The following is a 24,027-nucleotide window of genomic DNA, read 5'->3' on the forward strand; positions in this document are numbered from 1 at the left end:
GAAATAAAAGAGAAATATTAATCAAAACACTAAAGCTGCTATATACAAGATGGTGTTGAAACCACTATTAACTCATGAATCTGAGAGCTGGGTTAAAAAAACAGTTGATCAAAGATTTAAGATCCTCAATGAGTCGGAGAAAATTTAAGGAACTGAACAGACAATAATGACAGAATCATATTAATCAGATTCTGGATGAGCATTCAGGAATGTGTGAGCAGAGTTATTCTTAGTTGGTGGTCACTTAAACAGAATGTGAACGGAAAGGGCAGCAAAACTGGTGTTTGATACAGGAGTGGTAAGAAAAAGACCCAGAGGAAGACTAAGAGATCTAGGTGAACTGATGTAGTGAGAAGTCCCTTAGAAGACTGAAATATAAGATCCAAATACTGGAGCATTTCTTTTGTGAGATTAAAAAAAAAAAAAAAAAAAAAAAAACAGCTTCCAGGAGGAAAATCCTCCCACATCTGTATAAGACAAGCACCAACTCACATGAACAACTTTACTTCATGTTTCAAACAATGCAAAATTATCAAAATAAGAAACCTCAGAGACTTATGGATATTAATATATATTATAAGTACTACTGAAATGTTTTTAACAGGGAAAGAAAAAAAAAAGTACATGCACTTACTACACTACTTGTGAATACATAGGATGCTTATGATTAAAAGCATCCCTTGTCACTCTTTTCCATCTTTTAGTTATTTAGAACAAAGACATAGAAAGGAATTACCAAGCAAGAACTATGCAGTCAGAGGAAGATTCTGGATGAGCTCTCAACGAGAAATGAAGATTTTTGAAAAAGGGCCACTGGGAAATTTTTAGAAAGACTGGGATGGTGATAAGTAGACAAGGAGGAGTAACCAAAGAAACTTATTACCAAATTTTTGCATTCCAAATTCACCCCCCCACACACACACATGCACACATTATCATTATTATAATTTTGGGAAATGGAAATGTTATGTCTGCAGAAAAGGCTGCTAAAAGCTTATACAAATTAAAATATTTCTCTCCACATGAAGCAATATAATATGTTTTTTCTTATTTTTATCAAGACAGAAGATTCTGATGGTATTCCTAAGACAGCAAGATTAACTAATTAGATATCTAATTACTGCTATCACCAAAAGTAAAGAAATATAAAGTGTCTTACCTCTTGCATTTTACTGTCGTCGTTGTTCATAATTCTTATTCGTAGAACCAACTTTTCAGCATTGTCATCATTAAAAATGCAATTTAAATCATCTCCAAATCCTGCATTAATCTTCTCAGCTATCTGCTCCATAGTGAGCTTTTTATCTGTCATACGTTTACGATCTAGTTCAATTCGAAGCAACCATGGAGAAATCCGTGATGGATCAAAATCTGGCATCTCATAATAAACATTTACAAATTCTTGGTCTTCAGCAATGACTGTATTCTGAGGATCAGGATCATAATATATGGCTGTGTTAGCAGTAACTTTTCTAAGAGTAGTATGTTCCAAACGACATAATACATCCTGCAATTAAACACTTAAAATGAAGAATACCATATCACTATAGCAATTATATTGACAAATTTACATGTTATAATCATATTACACACATACAACAGCTACATATACCATTAACAAAAAATGACAGGCAATTCACTAAATGGTTTTAAATGCTGATTACCTAATTCACTTGTGTATACCACAGCTTAATTTACTTGCAATTAGCAAACCTCCAGTAACAAAACACTTAGAGATTATATCTTTTGGATGACAGCAAAATAATTTCTGCATTCTCTATTAGTATTCTGTATTTATGATGAATGAAGGTATTTGAATCTGCAAGGATCTAGTATGATTTAGATTTAGCAGCAAACTGTAAAATATAACTAACCCCCTCTCCTCCCAGTAACAAATTTACTGCAGGTTAGACATATTGGTAAGAGCTCTTTTAAGACTTCTTCAGTCAAGGTTTTAATCTTGGCATGGTTAAATCCTTCACTGAGAAAATTTTTCAAGATATGCTAATTAATGCTGACTCTGTCAAAAAGAGTAATCTCACTGCCGTTTTAGAGAACTGATTTTCCAGTTTACAAACTGTCAAAATTTCTGGCAAATTCTATTCAATCAAATCAGTAAAAACATTTTATATAAAAAAAATTTTACAAAGAAAAAATACACTCACACATACAGGGTGTTCGGGATAAATTTGACATATTTATAATTAATTATATTTTTCCGTAAGTTACATGTATTAACACACACTTCTCTTCATTTAAAAGTTTGGACCCTTCTTCATTCATATACAAGATGTCAGAAAGGATGGATAGCTGGAACCCACCTGAATCATGGAAGAGAATAACTTGTATCATGATGATTCGTGCCCGCCATCAAAATAAGGATATTACGACTGCTGCCCAATGCTCCCTGAATACAGTAAAAACAATCAGGCATGAACTAGAGACTTGCAATGGTGACTACGAGGATGTAGCAAGAAGAAAGATCCCTAGCAGACGATCTGATTGCGTTCGTACAGCAGAATTCCTCGCAAATCTGCAGGAACAGGTGTTGAAGAACCCTGGCATTGGAATTCGGGCTTTGTTCGTGGAGTTGCTAACTGTAGTCAAGCCCTGGATAACAAGGGTAGCCAATGGTAGGCCGTATGTATGGCAGCAGGATTCGGCCCCTTGCCACACCTCTGGGAAAAGTCAAAAATGGTTGTCTGAAAATTTCTACGACTTCACCAGTCCAAATGTTTGGCCTCCAAACTCCCCAGACCTTAACCCCATGGATTATTTTGTATGGGGCGCAGTTGAAAAAGACACCAATCGCACTTCCAGTAATACAAAAGCCCAGTTAATGGATAAAATTAAAACAGTTTTTGCAGCCCTTCCCAGGGAGACTGTAGCATCAGCTTGTTCGAGGTTCCGAAGCAGAATTGAAGCTGTGATCGATGCTAATGGTGGTTATTTTGAGTAAATCTTGTTGATAGTATTGTAATTAACTCTGCCTGTAATGTTTTTTTGTCAATTCATTAAATTTAATAGATACAAAGAAGATTTTCTTTTTCCTTACGAAACTGTCAAATTTATCCCGAACACCCTGTACATACTGAAGTCAGCTGTTCTGGCATTTACAAAAGTTATACCTTCATGGCTGCTGCTTCTTAAGTATTCTGCAAATGAGCAGGTTCTCTTAGTAGCAAAAACTTTCCTTTCACTCTCTTTTGTTCTGAGCATTCTCTTTCAAAGTTGTACACCTGTCTCCATTCAGCATGTCATCTAGCATTGTTTTCCTTACTCTCCTCTGGGAAGAGTAAGAAAAAATGTGAGTGCACTTTTGATTTCTTGTGACAAGCGCAGCACCCATCTTGCACAAAGCTTTTTCATTTGCAATTCTTCATGCAAAATATATCCTACACATTCTTTTAAAATGCCTATAGTCTCAGCAATTTCACTCACTTTGACATTCAGGTCATCCAATACCATATCATGCACTTGATCAATGATTTCTAGTGCTGTTACACTTTTTGGACATCTTTCACGTGGATCATCTTCAAGGCTGGTACGGCAACGTTTAAACTCAGCACTCCATTTCTTAATTGTCGAAAATGAAGGAGAAGAGTGCCCATACACTTTAATGAACTTCAAAGAAATTCATTCGAATTTCTTCTGGCACTAAACCTTCTTTCAAAGAATTTTATAACCGCACGATATTCAATTTTATCCATTTCAATGGATACAGACAACACTTTTGCTTCAGACAGCTGTATAAAATAAACTACTTGATAGAATGACTTGTAATTTCACATGAATGCTTATGACAGATGTACCAACTTAGAAAAAAAAACTTGCCAATAGTGTTGCCATCTATGGTTGAGGCCGAGAACTTTTCAGACCCCCCCCCCTCACATATGAATCCAAAGAGGGCCATGAAATGGATTATAAAAACAATGGTCTCCTTCAGAACATAGATTTCTATTATGAAAATGTTCAAAGAATTTACAGAAATAAAATAAAATGGAATCATGAATTATCAAGGAATAAAACTACATGATGTTTGGAAGGCCCTGAATAAACAGTTAAGCTATACAACTTCTGCTAACCAAATACTTATCTGCTGAATCTATAATAATTTGACCACAAGGTGCACACTAGTGATTTGGTGAATAGCGTTTTGAAGACAAAACATATTTATGTAATTCGGAAGCTCATTAATGTGTGTTTGTATAGTAGTCCTTATGTTACCAAGGAAATAAAAATTATGATGAAACATGAATTTAATGTTGTATAAAAGCAGTCTGCCTTCATTTCTTTGAAATAGTGTCACCAGTTTTCTTTCAAATTCTATCCACAGTCTTGCTGACTACAGTGTTCATTCTTCTTTTACATTTGACAAACCATGCAGTATTCATATAATTCAAACTTCAAACCCTTTAACCAATATCTCAAGCAGTTCTCCTTACCATTCTCCAGAAGGACAAGAATGATCTTACAGACATCAATGCAACGAAAACATAGTCATGATGCAGAGTAATTTCTTAAGAAATATCTCGCTTTTCTCCTAACTTTTAAAACATTCATATCAACAGTCAGGATCAGATTTCTCTTCTTGGCCTGACTTACTTCTAGCCTTTCCTGGATGATATGTTCATCCAGAAAAGGCTAGGAGTAAGTCAGCCCAAGAAGAATTAATGTAATTAAAATATTAAATTGAAAATTATGAGTGAAAATGACAGCAATACATGATTTAGAAGCAACACAATCATGTACAGAGTCCTCAGACTGCTTTTTTTCCATAAGAACTGCATGAGTGCAACAAGATTTGATCCACATATATTTCAAGATTTGCAATGCCTAAAAGACTATTCTGAATCTATTTGAGCTCTCATTAATAGTTAATGCCAAGCAAGCAAAACAAACAGCTACTAAATTTACTTTGAGAGTAAATAAAGAAGACATCGGCAATAAATGCTTTTACACATGGGATAGGCTTGTATAGACTGCAAGTGCATGTATGTTGTATAATGCAATTTAGTGCAATCAGAAGATTACTTTAAGATCAATAACAGTAGTTTATCAAAATGCTAGGTTTCTACCTATCCAGGAAGTAAAAAAACCTAAAATATCTTACAATATAAGATGCTATCGAAACAAATACACTATATCAGATGAGTATAAGGCTACTCTTGTGCTTAAAGCAGATGCTGCTTCTGAGCCACTGCATTTGATAAACTACTGTTCTCGATCTTAAAGTGGCCTTCTGATTGCATTAAATTGATAAAAGGATCTTTAACGATAGATTAATGACCACCAATACTTAAATATATATAACATGAATTATGAAATTTAAGAAAGTCATACCTTGGCTTTCTCAGCATCCCTTGCTGCTGCTCCAGTTAAAAACACAGTTAAGGAAGGTGTTTTGGGCCTCTTTGAAATGTTGATTATTTCCTTCAACCGAGGAACACCTAGCGTTACGTTTTTGGCAGAAACACCAGCATAATGGAAAGTATTCAAAGTCATCTGTGTGGCAGGTTCACCTAGAGACTGTGCAGCTAATGCTCCAACCATTTCTCCAGGTTGTACCTACACAACATAAAGCAAGATTAAACTATTTTTCATAAATTCAACATAATCAAAACATTGGTTTATAAACTTCAAGTTTTAATTTTAAATAAATTTTAAATTAAAAAAATAAATAATTAAAATCTGGCACTACATATTTTGTCTTTTGATATAAACTGATATTTAAAAAAAAATAATGAATATGAAATTGAAAGAACTTCAATGTTTTCTTTATTCACTGAATTTTTGCTCAATGTATCATGAGCATATATAATATGATTGATATTGTAAGTTGTGAAAAATTACATCATCCATCATTAGCAATTTTTATTCACATGGTAAGAAGGAATACAGTGAATTCCAGTTAACTGGGTCACATTTGGAATATTATAATTTAGTCCAATTAAGTGAAGTTGCACATCAAGAGTCTGAATGGTGTATATAAATCTAAAAGGTGTATGTACATATGCCTTTTAGATTTTGATTTATCATCATCAAATTCCTGACATATACCCTCAAGGGATATACACAGTGGTGAGCTATGGAAATTTTAACAAAGGGCTCGCATCTTCGAGCAAAAAAAAAAAGCCTAACTTAGCCCTTATTACTTGGTAGAGCTACTGATATGACATAGGATATCAATCATTAATGCTAGATCTTTTAAAAATTCCAAATTGAGAAGTCAGTTTAAAAAGCCCTTATATTTATTGTTCGATGCAAAATGCTTGCATGGGGTAACTTCTCCACAAAGTAAGAGCCGTTCATAAACTGCAAGCTGCACATTGTGGTCCAAACGCATGGCCGATCTTTAAAATTTCGATGCCGAGGTCTTTTGCAATCGTATTTAATTCTCGTTGATTTTTTGGTGATTGATGATAAAAAGCATATAATTTATCCATAAATATTTCAAAATGATTTATTTCTTTAATGTTTTCTGTCGAATAGTCTAATGCTAAGTGTGAACGATGAGCACAATGTTGAGAAATTTTTGTAGAAGTTTGATTGCAACACCTGATTTGTTTCCTAACATTACACTAGCTCCATCAGAACAAAATGCAATGAAATGATTTTTATATAGTTATCAGAAAATCCATATGAATTTAAAGTAGCAATTATAGTAGCAGGTATACATTCCGCGGTGGTATTTTCTAGTTCTACAAGATTATTAAACAAGAAGAACAAGGGGCTCGCAAATTTGAGAAAAATTTAACAAAGGGCTCACGCGAGTATAGGATATCATAATATCCTCTACAGGATATTATGATAGTACTACATGAAGAACTTACATCATTACTAACTTCCTATCTACAATTTTCCTCCAAATCAATCTGTTATCTGTCAAGACTCCAACATTATCAGATCTTATATTTCTGTCTTCTAAGGCACTTTTTACTGTATCAATCCACCTATCTTGTCTTCCTCTGGGTCTTTTTCCTGCCAACTCGGCAGAGAAAAAGTTTTGTTTGGTTTTGCTAATCTTTCTCTCCCATTCTGTTTAAGTGACGATACCACCTGAGATTAGCTCTGCTAACACATTCCTAGATACTAACAATGTCAAGTTCTTTCCTAATATATTCGTTTTTAATATGAAATTGCTACTGATGCCATCTGTTCATGCCCCTAATCTTTCTCATCACTCATATCTGTGGCCTCTGGTCTTTGGTCAAGTGTTTTATTTCTAACCCAGATATCAGATCAATAAGTTAAAATTGGTTTGAACACTATCTTGTATATAGCTAATTTAGTGTCTTGACTAATTTCTCTTATTCCATATAAATTTATTCAATTGAATCCTACCATACCAGCTTTATTGATTCTGTTATCTATTTCCATATTTAATTTACCATCCTCACTAAAAATTGTGCCCAAGTAGCTGAAGTGTTTTACTTGTTCTATAGGTTCTCCATTCACAATACAGTTTATAATTTCAATGTTTCTGCCTATTTTCATTGTCTTTGTCTTGTTATTGCTGATTTTTACAATAGTCTCTCTTTAGTTTTTAATCTTGGGAAAAAAAAAGAAAAGAAAAAAGCTAGTAAATATCCAATATTTTATAGCCAAGACATGTTTATTGAGCTCAAAGAAAGGAAATAGCAGGAAAGAGATCACAAAGGACTGGCAAGAACAATATATAATGCACACAAAAAACAACATGAAAAAGCAAACAATAATGGGAGACATAAGAAAGAAAGAACTAGAAGAGTATGAAATTATAAAAATCCTCGAAGTTTAAATTTTGAAATATTTTATTAGCTTAAATTAATGGCATCAAATCTTCATAATGAGTTAAATATGTCAATCTACCATTAGAATCAAAAAGAATCTGAAAACTCAGCAGTCAGTCAACCTTATAATTGGTCACCTCCAATTACAAAGATGGAAGAAGGAGAAACACGAGTACAGCTAGCTTGCATCATATAGCTGTACATCACTTGCATACAGTTGATTTGTTCACAACTGGTGTGAAAAGTCAGCTTCTTAACACTGGACAGGGATTAAATGTCTCTCATTGCTGCTTCTCATAACAAATTTGTCAGAGCAACTATTGGTCAAAGAGTTGAAAACTTGCAGATTTATTTAACAGGACAGTTCCATCAGTATAAAATACAGAAACAAGTTTAATATCTTAAATTTTAATATTAGCTTTATGAATACTATTCAGTTTTTGCTGCTCTTTCCTTAATGATATGGTACATACAAATTATAAATAAAAAATGAAGCTAGTGTACAATTACAACTGATTTAACATAAAATTTTCTTTACATACTTACAAGTAATTTGGAACATGCACAAGCTAGGCAAATCACTTAATGGTCAGATTTAGATAATTGAGGAGAGGAGCAATAACACCTCACACATAGCCTATAAGGAATGCAGAGAATCAACAAAGGCCTCAGGTGAAGTGCCCAACCCTTAACCTTCCACGGTGCCTTGTTACTAGGTATCCACCCAGATAAGTGATTAAACAGATAGCAGTTTAAGACATATCACACTATAATATGATCAAATGCCATGCCAACCATGGTGTTACCAATTAAACAAGACCCCCCCCCCCCCCGCTGTTTTCATCACAAAACCAGAATAAACAGAAAAAAGTCAGCAGCAACACCACTCGTGCAGTGTTACCAAGACAAAGAACACAAAAAGACAAAAATGGGTGCCATGCTTCTAAATATCTTGGCAATAGTGATCAGGGAAAGGAAGAAATAGCTACAGTATTAAATACTAAACAGATAAATTTCTTGAATCACAGACAATTTCATGTGATTATCACTCCCATACACAAGAGGTTGCAAAGCTTATAGCAAAGAAATGCAGCCTGTGGGCTAAATATAAGGCAAATTTCAAAACAAAGAAAACCGGACAATGAGCTTTACATGTACTTATGATCATACTCAATTTTGTTGAGACTTAAACAAGAGTGAAGGAAATTAACCCAGACAATTTTTTTCCCCTGAAAAATTTGTGGAAAAGAACAAACTTAATAAAAACAGTAGGTATCCACTGGATTTCTGATGTGATAAGAAATTAGCTGAATAAATTCATAATAGAATATTAGAGTTATCAGTTCAAAACACTAAACGAGCAGTACAAAAAAAGACAATTATTAAACCTCATGGATCTGAGAGTTGGGTTAGAAATAAAACAGTTGAAAGCAAAGAGACCATAGGTAGTTCTGAGAAATATTAAGGGAGCCAAGAAATTATGTCAAATCATATTAGAAAAGAAGATATCAAAAAGGAACTTGGAATTGTATATGTGTGAGCAGGGCTAATCTAAGGTGGTATAGAGAAGAGAAGTGATCAGTAATACAAGTTTTTGATTTAGGATGGAAGAAAAGATCTGGAGAAAGATTAAGATCTAGGCAGGCTAGCAGTTCATAGTACATTAGAAGACTGAAATAGCATCATCAGTGTTCAGGTCTCCTGGTACAGATAATCTTGTACCCTCCCCATTTGAGGATATATATATATATATATAGGGTAATTGTCATTTCCAAAATGATACAGACCTAACACAAACCATTAGCAGATAATTGGAAAATGCTATATCAGTAATGTATTGTTTTCTATAGACCTGCATCTGCACCACACAGATTTAGTGCTTTGAACAGTTTTTCCTTTAGTATTTTATTTTATTAATTTTTCAAGATCCAAAGCTTAAATAGGATCCTTATTATATTTCACTGATTGTTGATCTATATGTCATAAGATAAATATTTGTTCTTGCAACCTATATCTGGCCTAATTCCAACTTCTTTAATTTTTCTAACCTTTCCTGGAACATCTTTTCATTTCCCCTTTTTCAAATTAGTGCACCACCTGGTTAGGAAAAAGACCACGGTTTAAAACAATTTGTGATAACAGAAATTTTCTCAGAATTCTTTAAATAAGTTTAAAACCAGTTTGGTTAAATCTATCTCTCACAATTTCAAGGGGAATAAAAATCCACTTATAATGCTGGCCTAACAAATGAAAAGTTGCAACGATGGAGCAACAACACATTAAGTCATGAAGTGCAAATTAACTACCATTTCTTTACATGTAACTTGAATCAGGGATCAAAGGGGAGGGAGGGGGAGTTTAAATAAAAGATATCAAGTTATTAAGTGTTACATTAAACTGATAAATTTTTTCCAATTACCATACGAAAATCCTTATGAAAATAAGCTCATTTTAAAATGTATGTTTTTCATACAAAACATCTCAAAAATTTACTTTGAGTTTCATGACTTACGCAGCTTTAAAAAAAAATCAGTACAGAAAAGGATTTAACTACAGTATTTGTTTGCAAACTTTCAATTTAAGTATCATCAGAATTAACACAAACCTGTGCTTGCTGGAATCTTGTATCAATTTCACCTAAGAGCCATTCAAAAGCTTCTGATGACAATCTGAATTCTTCTGCCACTCGTTTTGTACACAAAGTAGATCTTAATAATGCACGAAACAGCAGTGTTGCATTTTCATTTGCCTGGATACTGAGTCTATCTTCTCCTGGTACAATTATTAATTTCTTTACAAGATCTTCCACACCTTAATAATACAACATTTCACATTTATTAATATGGTAATTCATTAACAAAGTTTTTGAAATGTTAAAAATCTGATATAATAAACATATTGTCAGCTAATAACAACACACATTTATACATGCAACTGTTTAATGACATAAAATTCAAACTTAATTTTGGCTACATGTCAGTTCAACACAATCAGCTTAGTCTCATCATGCAAGCATTAGTGCAGCTGTCATTTCAATAAATTGGAATGGGGTGATAGCAAGTGATTAGTAATACTATTACCAGTCGCCTGCAATAATTGGTTTCTCCAAGACATTTGGAACGGTTTCAGGAATGACCAACCAACTAGAAAAATATGCCTGTCAAAAAATAGAACTGAAAATTAACTGGCAGAATAAACAAGGTAATCAGAGAAAAAAAAAAGAGTATAATTTCCAAAATGATAGACCTAACACAAACCATTAGCAGATAACTGGAAAATGACACAATGGTGTTAGAAATGCAAAAGTTGGATAAATTCATATCAGAAGATACTGCAGTAATGACATTTTATAATTTTCTGCATAAAGAAAAGTCAAATTTGTTTTTATATCATACTGTGTGTGTGTGTGTGTGTGTGTGTGTGTGTGTGTGTGCGCGTGCGCGTGTGTGTGTGTGTGTGTGTGTGTGTGTGGCATGAATGGCACAGACTGCTAGAAGTCCCACCAATTTCTTATTAATTTTATAAACATACATACTCAATATTTAAATCCACTGCTTGGAAAGAAATCAACAGACACCCCCCATGGGTAAGGTGTCATAATTATCATAATTATCATATTCACTGATTTGAGAGCATCAAATCAGTGAATCTATATCTAAGTGAAATGATATTCTTGCTGACTGCAAACTAACAAACTTGGCCATCCCAAGTCAACAATCAGTGACACCATACTAAGATGGAAGCACAGGGAGTCAACTGTAAGTGCTAGCCACAGTGGACAACCCACCATACTCACTGAACATGACCATAGGGTGCTATGAAGGATAATATATAAAAACCACTATTCGTTGGCTGACACTTGAATGCAGAGTTCTGGGCATCAACCGGAACACAAATCTGCACAAAAATATTCAGAACTAAGCCTCATAACATGGGTTTCCATGGATAGGACTGCAATATGCAAGCCCCACATTACTGAACCAAGCATGCAGCATCATGTTCAGTGGTGTAAAGACCATGTATAGTGGAATGTAGAAACTTGGAATGAAGCGATGAACTGCACAACACCCTCTACTGAGCAGATGGATGGGTGTAGTTATGGCAGATGCCTGGTGAAAGTCTCTTACCAGATTGCATAACCCAAACTATAAAATTTGGAGGTGGTGGTGTGGTAGCATGGTCCCGTTTTTTCTGGTTTGGTCTCAGACCTCTGTTTGTGGTACCATGAACACTGAACTCTCTCCAAGAGAATGGACAGTGCAATGCTTCCTACTTTGTAGCATTTCTACAGAACTGACCATTGTATCTTTCAGAAAAACAATGTACCATGTCATAAGGCTGTTGCTGTAACTGCATGGTTTGTGGACATGAACATCACCACACTTGACTATCCTCCATAAAGCCCTGATCTCAACCTTATTGAACATCTGTGAGTGAACTGGAGCATCAGGTGTGGTCAAGAGACATCCACCTCAGAACAGTCCAGGACTTCATTACATGCCTAGAAGAATGGTACAAAATTCCCACTGATCGCTATCGTACATTTGTGAAAAGTATGCTATGGAGGACTGCTACAGTCATACAGTGAAAGGAGGTGCTATATCTTATTAAGGTGGGTGCTATGGCTGTCTTTGGTTCTAAGGGGATAAGGAAGCTGTGGAAAGGATGCAAAGAAGAGTTACAAAGATGATATCAGGATTATGAAATGTGGATTATCAGGACAGATTAAGTATGTGGAAGACACTGGCAAATAGAAAAACAAGCAGTGACAGAGATCTATACTTCTGAAAGGTATTATATGATATCAACAGAAGTTTTTCATTATATGGAAGGTGGGGACATCCATGGAAATTATTTTTGTGTGCATTAAAGAAACAGATGAGATCAAAAATTTTTTTTTCTTAGAGAGTAGTGAGTAAATGGAATAGTTTGTCTGTTGTAGTAAGCACATTCAGTGTCAATGAGTTTAAGAGAAGGTGTGATGTGACAGCTGGTGTGCTGGCAAAAGATACATTTTTTTTTTTTTTTTAGTTCCAATAAAGCATTCAATTAGTTAACTTGAATTTTTTTGGACTGGCCTATTGGTAAATAAAAAAAAAAGTATTTTATTATGGTGCCTGTAAGCAAGTTTACCAGTGGACCAGACAACTATGTTAAAGATTACTTCATTCCCCAGAAGGTGTGTAGATAATGAAAAATAAAAATAAAAGTAAAAATAAAATAAAATAAAAATAAAAAACATCACAAAGTTGACAAGTGGGTAACGTTCCTGTTATCCAGCCTACAAGTTGTTTCAAAATCTTATAGTAGAAGTGATATTTGTAAAAGACTTCAGATAGTAGATGATTTCTAATAACTGTTTTTGCATGATGGAGTGATTAGACCTGTGGTCCCTTATCCCTCTATTGGATCTGCAAATAAATTTGTTGGATTAACATGATTATTGAGCACTTGGCTTGTCTATTATGAGTTAACAACAGCAAGTTTTATTTAAAAACAAAACTACCTGTTCAGTTTGGTTTTTTGGGATGTTTGTCCAGAGATATTTGTTTGTTGTAGTCTACTACTAGGTTGTAGACAATAAAGGACTTGAGATATTATTGAGCCTTTTAGATTACCATGTTGCACTTCTGGCAGCGAGTTTAAAAACTTACCTGTTCAGTACAGTTTTGGAACGTGTGTTTTTCGTGGTCACGCTCACTGTGGTCTACCTCTTGGCAGATAATGGATTAGGGTGGATGATAGCATTTGCAAAGTTTTGCAGCCCTTTTGTGTAGAAAGTTTTGATGTCAGGGATACCAGATTCTCAGTGAAGCCATACATTTCTTATGATGCATTCAAACACTATTCATAAACATTTGTTTTGGATTATCTCTAGTTTCTTAACATTTGAATCCACTGTGTGATTCAAAGTGGTTGAGTCATATGTTAGAAATGGCCTGATTAGCATCTTGTATAGGAGCAGTTTAAGTTCCATACTTTTCAGCTACATCGGTTGCGTGGCATGTCCAGCTGTCCTACTGTCCTATCTGCATCTGAGCAAAAATGATTGCCATGAGTCATAAAGTGAAGCCCTTTATCTAGTTGTATCTTTTGTACTCTGTGCATTTTAGAGTGCAATACACTGGGTGTGTACTTTATCGATGAAGTCTGGATGGGTGTAGTTCGAACTACACTATTTTCATTGCTATTGGCTACTAGCTGCTATAGAATAGGGATGCCAAACATTGCCACTTTTCCCTCCAGGGATACTTGCCTTATTGTGAATATCACTGCAGTGCTCTTGTTTGTGTTGACATCGATTTCTCATTTTTTTGAACCACTGTTCTAGTTACAAGATTGCATTTTTTCATTTGCTAATCTAGATCAGAGGAAGCATACATTATTATGTATGCTTCCTCTGACCACCTCTGTATTCAGGCAATACTGCAGTATTGCCTGAATACAGAGTTGTTGCAGTGGCAACTGTACTTTGAATGACAGCCAGCCACACAGATGGTAAAGAGCAGAAGGGGAATACTGGAAAACACCTGCTATGATTTTGTATTCAGATAACCTAACTTCCTGAAGTTTTACTTAGAGTTTGAAAAGAAACCCATTCTTCCATATTTTGTTGAATACTTTGGACATCCAGGAATATCGCCCCTTTGTGCTGATTACAGTTGTATCCTACACTGATGTTTTCCACGATTCCAAGAATTTGCTGTTCAGTGAAGTGGTTCTCCAGGAATTCAAACTGCTCACCAAACTGGAATGAGGTTTAGTTATTTAGTGATTTACTGCAGTCTTGTTAGTATTACCCTCTCAGCTATTTGTCGTATGATCAGCTTGTCTTCTGTCATACACGTTTTCAAGATTTCACTACTTTCAAGCATGCTGGGAAGTAGTGAAATCTTAATATTGCTTTAATAATAGGCAATGTGCATTACCGTTTTATGCAGCAGGCATTTGATGACTATTTTTAGAAATCCCAACTGGGCCTGGGGCTTAAGTTCAATGATGGATTCTCATATCTCAGCAGAAAATGCATTTTGATGGAGTTTTTGTACTCTGTGCATTTTAGAGTGCAATACACTGAGTGTGTACTTTATCGATGAGGTCTGGATGGGTGTAGTTCGAACTACGCTACTTTCCTAGATTGGCAAAAGCTTCAACTTTGTCTGCACATTCACCTTGGCTGGAACATGGTCTGGTTTACATATAAGGCTTTGGTCATTTTCCAGAGCATCTGGTCCTCAGTGTTTAAAGACTAAAATTTTATATTCCTTTGTTGATTTCAATAGTTTTTAAGTGCATATGAAACTTCATTCATAGTCTTGTTGAGCACTTGTCAAGGTTCTGGGGCCAGCATTCTGTATTGGTGCCTGGCTCTTTTCTTTTCAAGGATGAGATTTTTAATCTCATCAAGAAATTAGTCAAAGTTTGTGCATGGCACATCCACAGTGGTAGCTGTTAATGAAGTAATCTACTGTTCCAAACTTAAAATTGAGTCATCAATTTTTTTTTTCTTTTGAGTTAGAACTGGGCTAAATGATTCATTAGTTTTGTCCACTTGATGGTTAGTTTCTGCTTGCCTGGTTCAAGACAACTTTGCTTATGGATGGCTGGAGTAGCATGAAAGAGTAAAATTTCAGAGCACAACAAAACTACTCTAAACATTTAATGAATCCTACAACAATAACATGTAGGATAGGTTACATCCCTTCATGGCTAGGATTCAGATTAAAAACATATACAAGGCTCTGATGACAGCTCTTAATTAAGTATTAAGATCATTTATCATTGTTCAGTCCTGCTGATTTTTTTTAAAGCTTGGCTCAATTTCATTGTTTAATTTCGTAACTGTTCAATCTTAATGTACATTTAATTATATAAGGATTACTAGCTGTGCATTTTTTAAACTTATTTTTAAACAATTAGAAAAATGAAATTATAATTATTTATAAATGTTTTCAAAATAAATTCTAGTACCTTAATCGATTAACAATGTAGTCTAGTAATGATTTTGAATTTCTGGAAATTATTTTCATGTAGCTCAAAAATGAATAGTAATTCAAGAAAAGCACTAAGCTTTATGTAGAAGGAGCTGACCCCTACTCAAATGAATTGTTTACCATTCGAATTAAATTTTGTTATTAAACAGAACATTGAATGAAAAAAAAAAAAAAAAAAGAAGCATATCTGAAATTCTTAAGGAGAAAGATGATCACTTATTTGATGCACTTTTTAAGTTGTTTCTGCAAGAGATTTTATATTTTAATATACAGAGTCTTGCTATAAATACTGTTACACCTTTCACACAACCCCATGCTACCCACAGACATGCGCAAGCCCAGTTCTGTGTTTATCAGTAGAGTGGTATAGCTGTATAGGTTAACATACAGTGGGGATATTATGAGAACCATGGAACTGTTATAGCACTTTGCAAGTTGGAATGCAGCCACCTGTTATTTTCAACATGCTAAAAACACTCAGGACCAGTAGGATGTTTGTGTATCAGACTATTAACTGTTATAATGATACAGAAAACGTATCTGACTACCAAAGAACACGTTGACCATGTGTTCTTTGGTAGTCAAAGAAGTTAGGATGCAACAGTTTGTGAGGGCTGTGAAGGCACACCTCTACCATAATTCTGTGGGAATGCAGAAAGTAATGTCACGAGAGATGAACGTTTCACAGATAACAATGTCACACATATTAACTGATGACCTAGAGGTGAGAGCCTATATTCATTCTATTAGACACTTCCTCACACTACAACTTATGCAGCAGAGGGTGATAAAATCAAAGGCACTTCTCCACCAGTAGAAAACAACAGAAGAAAGCTAGAAACCTATACAGCTAGACCTCTGTAGAGAGGTCTAGCTATATAGGTTAACATGCAGTGGGTATCACGAAGGTTATTTTCTTGATCATAAATTAGTAAATAGAGAACAAGAAGATATTCGATATATAAAAACGATTGCAATTCCGTTTGTAAGTGGCATCTCCAACAAGCTCGCCAATCTCCTCAAACAACATAAAATAAGAGTAACATTCAAACCAATAGAATCTATTAGTAAACTACTGAGATCTCCAAAAGACAACCATCCTTTCTACAAATATGCTGGAGTTTATAATATTCCATGCTCATGTGGCTCTAGTTACATCGGACAGACTTTGAGAAGCCTCGAAATCAGGAAAAAGGAGCACATTGGCTATGTCAAAAACAACAGACAGGACATTTCTGGCCTATCGTCTCATTTCTCTACAACTAACCATGTCATCGAGTGGGACAAAAGCTGTTCCCCTTACATAGAGGAAGATTACCATTCAAGAATTTTCAAAGAGGCAGCCACAGTCGCCCGTTCTACTGACAACCTCAACAGAAATCAAGGCCTAATAGTCCCAGAGATATGGAAAACCCTAATCAGAACCTTAAAAACGGAAGAAATGAACTTTAATACAAACTACAGAAAGTTCCTCAGCAACAGCTAGCTGATCTTGTACACGCGATGCGTGTTTCACTCACGTTCGATACTATTTTATTTGTAATTATTCTAGTCAGTTTTTTACAGTTATTCTTGTCAGTTTGCAGTTATGCATAATTGTGAGATTGTTTAAACCTCTATGTAAGCCCTGAAGATGCCAACAGATAAGTGTGGTGAAACTAGTTGGTTCAGTTAATAAAATTGATCAACACTTGATCGGTAAACCAAAAAATATTATTATTTACATGCAGTGGGTATATTATGAGAAGAGTTGTTTAACTACCAAACAACTGAGTATGGTACAAAACCCGGATGGTAGCACTGCATGTGCCATAGCACCCAGGATTCAGTGATGGTTTGGTGGTGGGGGAAGGGGGGGGGTGATTATCAGGGGTATCCAAGTTGCATTTCTGCAAGAAAGGGGTCAAAACCTCTGCCAAAGTATCAATACACCATGCTGAAACCTGTGGTAAGGCCACTGAACAACACCTTGTTTCACAGTAAGCAGTGGACTTCCAACAGGACTCAGCCCATGAACACAAGGCAAGGACCACACAACAGTGGTTGGAGGAAAATGTGCCCGACCACATAATCATTTGATTGATGTGTGGTCAGGACATCTGTAAGTCCCGATCTGAATCCATTGGACTTCAAATTGTGGTCGAGTTTGAGAGAAGCCTGCAAGAAATGACAACCCAGAATCACAGGCCTAAAGGTGGATCTGGAAAGAGAAGCGACAGCATTTCCATTGGATGCTGTGCATGCAGCCATTGATATGTGGCCTCAGACTCAGCACGTGCATGAAGGCAAAAGTGAGACATTTCAAATACCGAGTACTGCTATATGCATGTTATACACGTGGTTTACATGTACAAAAGCTGTAAATGATTTACTGATAGATTAAAGGTTTATGCACTGTTCAAGTCATAACAATATTTATGGCTAGACTGAATTTGAGTGGAATATCAGCAAATGATGATCACAGTAATGAGACCAAAATAATAGCATCAGAAAATGAGACATGTACAAAACCAATACATTCATTTGGAGATAAGGAAAAGTAAAGAGGAAAAGTAAAAAAGAAAGAAACATTAAAATTAAATAGACAAATGCAAAAAATTTATATTACACGAGGGTGGTCTGAAACGTTCTTCGTCTCGACCGTAGATGGCAACACTATCGGCAAGATCCCCCCACCCCTAAGTTGGTACATCTGTCATAGGCATCTATGTGAAATTGCAGGTCATTTTCATATAAGTTTATGGGCACTCTTCTCTTTCGATTTCAACAATTAAGAAATGGGCTGCTGAGTTTAAACGTGGCTGTACCAGCCTTGAAGATGATCCATGTGAAGGACGTCCAAAAAGTGCATCATCATTATCATCATCAAATTCCTGCTATGTACCCTCAAGGGGTGTACAGGATATGATAGTACTACATGAAAAATTTACATCATTATTAATTTCCTATCTACAATATTCCTCCAAATTAGTCTGTTACTTGTCAAGACTCCAACATTATCAGATCTTATATTTCTATTGTCTAAGGCACTTTGTACCATATCAATCCACCAATATCTTGGTCTTCCTCTGGGTCGTTTTGCTGCCAACCTGGCAGAGAACACTTGATTTGCTAATCTTTCCTTGCCCATTCTGTTTAAGTGACCATACCACCTGAGATTAGCTCTGCTAACGCATTGCTGGATGCTGACAATGTCAAGTTCTTTCCTAATATACTCGTTTTTAATATGATATTCCCATTGATGCCATCTGTTCACGCCTATAATCTTTCTCAGGACTCTCATATCTGTGGTCTCAAGTCTATGATCAAGTGTTTTACTTCTCACCCAGCTCTCAGATCCATAAGTTAAAACTGGTTTGAACACTGTCTTGAATACAGCTAATTTAGTGTTCTGACTAATTTCTCTCTTATTCCATATAAATTTATTCAATTGACTTCCCACCATACCAGCTTTGCTGATTCTGTTGTCTATTTCTATATTTAATTTACCATCTTCAGTAAAAATCGCACCTAAGTAGCTGAAATGTTTTACTTGTTTCACAGGTTCTCCATTCACAACACAATTGACATTTTCAATGATTCTGCCGATTTTCATTGTCTTTGTCTTTTTATTGCTCACCTTCATATCTATTACAACAGCTACTGAATTTAGTCAGAGATTGCTGACTTGTAGCGGATTTATTTAGAAGTATAACATCATCCGCATAAAGCAAAGAGCTGACATTAACATCTTCAATTTTGATATCATGTTTAATACCGCTTTCCTTCATAATGTGATCCATATAGATAATGAATAACAGAGGGGATAATGTACATCCTTGTTTCACACCAGATTTAACATTAAACCATCTTCCTGTACTTCCTTCAATTCTAACTGCTGACTTACAACTCAAATAAAGACAAAGTATTGCTTGATATAATGCCCCATTGACACCATATAACTGTAGCGTATTGAATAGCTTCTCTCTTGGCACCTTGTCATATGCCTTTTTCAAAATCGACAAAACTTAAATACAGATCTTTGTTATATTCCCATGCTTTTTCGACTATTTGTCGTAAAGTGAAGATCTGATCCTCTATTTGGCCTGAATCCAGTTTGTTCTTCACCAAGCTTTTCTTCCACAATTCTTCTTGACCATTTCTCAAGTATACTTGCATAGATCTTGCTAGGAACACTCAGTAGGGAAATACCTCTGTAATTCTCACATGCAGTTTTATTTCCCTTTTTATATATGGGTACTATGAGAGCTCTACTCCAATCATCAGGAATTCGCCCCCTGTCCAGGCCTTCTGAACTATGCAGTGGAGCCACTGTAAGACTCTTATACCACCATACTTCAGCATTTCTGGTCAAATATCATCTACTCCTGCTGCCTTTCCACATTTCAAGCCTTTGATGGCTTTTTCTACTTCAAGTATGGATATGTATTCCTGACTGCATGCCTGGTCAGTGTTCTTTCGCACTGTGCTGTTATCACTGCTTGTTTCATTTAGCAGCTTTTCAAAGTAATTACTCCATACTTCAAGGATATCTTTTTCTGCTGTTTTCATGTCACCTTTATCATCTCTAACTCCTTTTACAGCACTCTTTCCTCCATTCCTAAGCTTCTTCAACAACCTCCAGAATATTTTGCCACCTTCTTGATATTTATTTTCTATATTCTTGCCAAAGTCCTCCCATGACTTTTGTTTAGCTAGTTTTACACAGTGTTTAGCATTCTTGCATTTGTCTCTATATTCTCTAAGAGCACAAGCTGACTTATTTGACAGGAACTTTTGATATGCTTTCTTCTTTTCCTTCACTGCCTCTTTAACTTCCTGTGTCCAGTAGGGAGTTCTGATTTTTTTTATCCTTACAGACAACCTCACCACATGTCTCTCTGGCAGAATCAATCAATGTTTTCTTCAGAGTTTGCCACTGAATCTCCAAGGTTTGATTCCTGTTCTCAAAATGTTTCATTTTTTCTTCAATAATCTTTGTGTATTTTAGTCTACAGTTCACATCTCAGAGTTGCTCAACTTTTATTCGCTTTAAAACTTTCTTACATGTTATTCTTTTCAATATGAAATTCAATTTTATCTTGCTCAAGACTAGATAGTGATCACTTCCAATTTCAAATCCTCTGTACACTCTGGTGTCCTGCACCAGGGAGAAAACATCACTATCAACAATAACATAGTCAATGAAACTTTTATTCCTAGCCTCTTCTCTCCATGTGAATTTGTGCACATTTTTATGTTGGAACATGGTGTTAGTAATAACCAGTCCATGTCCTGAGCAGAAATCCAACAGATATTTGCCATTATTATTAGCTTTTCTCTTTTCTCCAAATTTTCCCAAAATATTTTTGTATGTCTCACAATCATTTCCTACTCTGCTATTTAGATCCCCAACAAGGACCAACTTTTCATTTTTCATTGTGCCAGTGGCTTTTTCTAAAGCCTCAAAAAATTCCTCCACTTCTACCTTAGTAGAACCTTCTGTGGGACCATAGGCACAAATAAGTCTCATTGTCCAGTTCCCCATTCTCATATTTGCCCACATTACTCTACTTGAGACTGACTGCCATTCAAGAAGATTAGCCTCGTATTTTGTGTTGAATACTATGGCTACTCCTTCTTTTCCTTGATTGTCATTGCCTGAATATAACATTTTGTATTTATTGCTCAGAAAGATCTCACCATTTTTGGTCTTTTTTTGTTTCAGTCACCCCAATTATGTCGATCTGGTACTTATCTAATTCTTCAGCTAGCTCCATTTCTTTGCCATTCAGGCTTCTTATGTTGATAGTACCGATCTTTAACTCTGGTGATGTTGAGCTGGGGTTTGTTTTCAGATTTGTTCCAGTAGCTGACTTTTCACTGTTCAACCTGGTTCCCTGGCGAAAACAATGGGGACCTTGTTTAACCAGGCGACGCCCCAGTCGGCATGAAATTTTGTTATGTCGTACCATCATTTTTAATTTTGGTTTAACCAATAAGAATACAATTTGGTCGGCTAAATCCCAAATTGCCAGCCCATCCTCGTTCGTTCAGTATCCAAGTAGATACACAACAGGGTGCACCATGAGAAGGTTAAGGATTGGACATTAGGTCAGAAGCCTGGTCGGTTCTCTGCATTCCTTTAAAGGCTATGTGGAGGTCTCCTCTAAGTTATACAGGTCCAAAAAGTGTAACACCAGAAATCATTAATCAAGTGCACGATATGGTATTGGATGACCGGCGAGTCAAAGTGCGTGAAATTGCTGAGACTACAGGCATTTCAAAAGAACGCATAGGATATATTTCGTATGAAGAATTGCAAATGAAAAAGTTCTGCATAAGATGGGTGCCATGCTTGCTCATAGCAGATTAAAAACGCATTTGAATGAAAATCTCTGAACAGTGCTTGGAATGTTTTAACAAGAATAAAACTGATTTTGTGTGTCAATTTATTATTATGGATGAGACTTGGATTCACTATTACAAACCAGAATCCAAACGGTGGACAGAAGCTGGTTGTTCAGTGCCAAAGTCGGTTCCATCAGCAGGAAAGGTCATGGCATTAGCGTTTTGGGATGCTTAAGGCATTTTGTTTATTAACTATCTTGAAAAGCATAAAATAACAACTGGGGAATATTATTTCGATCTTTTAACCAAACTAGATGAAAAATTTCATGAGAAAAGATCCAGTTTTCAGAAGGAAAAAATCACGTGTCATCAGGACAATGCACCTGGTCACAAAAGTGTTTGGCAATGGGAAAATCAAGGGATCACAACTATGAATTGTTGGAACATCCACCCTATTCCCCAGATTTGGCTCCCTCTGACTTCTATCTCTTCCCCAAACTAAAACTCTTCCTCGCTGGTCAGCATTTTTCTTCGAATGAAGAGGTGATTGCAGCTGTAGAGGGGTATTTTGCAGATCTTACTGAGAACCACTACACAGATTGGATAATGGTGCTGGAGCATCACTGGAATAAATGTATTAGTCTTAAGGGAGATTTTGTTGCAAAAATAAAAATAATTTTGAAATTATAAATTCGTTTTTTCATTGTTAGGCCAAGAACTTTTCAGACCACAATCGTACATGGGCAGCCAGCAGTAATGATAGCGTGATGACAATTTTGAATAAGTTATCAGATTATGAAAGGCAAAAGCAGAAAACAAGTTATGAGCTTGTCATGAGGCTTTGGGAGTAGAGGAGAATATGGTATTTTTGCATACGTCAAAAACTGTGACAAACTGTTTTTGTGCTCTGAAGATGCTGGTGTTAGATCCTAAATGAAGGAATCTTGCAAGAAATCATTCATTCAGGGTCTAACATACTAAACTACACAAACAATGAGAAATACCTGCACATTAACTGAAATTAAAGTGAAACTTCCTCACATATGCATAAAATTGTATTAATTTTATGTAGCATATATTTTAATCTATTGTGATCATACCAAGATTGAATTAGAGAATGTCTTAAAAGAGGAATTTGTTAATATTATTTAAGCCTCACTTTAGTTGTATAGAATGATTGTGAGTCACTAGATAGATATTAAGTAACAATTCATAGAAGGTATACAACTGCACATGTCCAGCATAACGCCAGAGGCAGTAGCTTATGTGGAAAGTACGTCGACGTGAATTCCATGAATACAAGAGTATAACAGCAAAGGGGTGAGCAAGGGATGAACCCCAAGGGGAGAAAAGATACAGGCCATGTGCAAAGGGGACTCCGAAAAAGGTGGCGCTCGAACGAAGAATATAAGGGAATGAGCGCCGTATCGGCTCTCTCTTGTCTTATTGTTTTCCTGGTTCCTGGTTCGGAAGTTAGCCAGTGGTTCGAGCAAGGGGGGATGAAGTGTCAGTGCTATGATGTCGGACACGCAGAGCTGAAGGTGAAATTTCCAGCCCTAGCAGAATCGAGCCCTCGCTGAAAAGTCCCATCGAGAGGAATAGAGATGTTTCCTGAGATGCGAAGAATCGAGTCCATGATCAGCAGTAATTATGAAGATAGCGTAACCTCCTACTCTGGTGTAAGGACAGCCAATTGACAAGAGGTGCTGAAAGACGTCGGAAAAAGCTCGGTAAAGTAGAATTACTCTTTTGTGTTTAGAATTCCTTAGAAGAAAGAAAATTACTTGTGAATGTAAATTATGAACATTATTCTAAAGAACTTTGTGGACAGACTAATTAGATAGTTAGCCTCCTCTTGAGAATAAGAAGAATTGTTTGGAAGAGGTATTTTGTGTTGTATGTGATTGATTTAACAAAACGAGATTAGGATA

At 35.7% G+C, this 24,027-nt stretch overlaps 1 protein-coding gene across 1 annotated transcript in view; it reads right to left on the bottom strand.

Moving 5' to 3' along the window:
- The window catches only part of Polr2A (RNA polymerase II subunit RpII215), a 224,370-nt gene that overhangs the window by 45,046 nt on the left and 155,297 nt on the right, over positions 1 to 24,027 (bottom strand). The window contains exons 17-19 of the mRNA XM_090413957.1: positions 10,378 to 10,583; positions 5,344 to 5,568; positions 1,160 to 1,507 (exon numbers count right to left, since the gene is read on the bottom strand). Of these exons, the coding sequence (XP_090270083.1) occupies positions 1,160 to 1,507; positions 5,344 to 5,568; positions 10,378 to 10,583 (779 nt within the window). The remainder of the gene's footprint in view (positions 1 to 1,159; positions 1,508 to 5,343; positions 5,569 to 10,377; positions 10,584 to 24,027) is intronic.

This window comes from Typopeltis vanoorti, chromosome 24 (genome assembly GCF_054136105.1).
Source record: "Typopeltis vanoorti isolate ZY-2024b chromosome 24, IOZ_Tvanoo_1.0, whole genome shotgun sequence".
NCBI classification, from domain to species: Eukaryota; Metazoa; Arthropoda; class Arachnida; order Uropygi; family Thelyphonidae; genus Typopeltis; species Typopeltis vanoorti.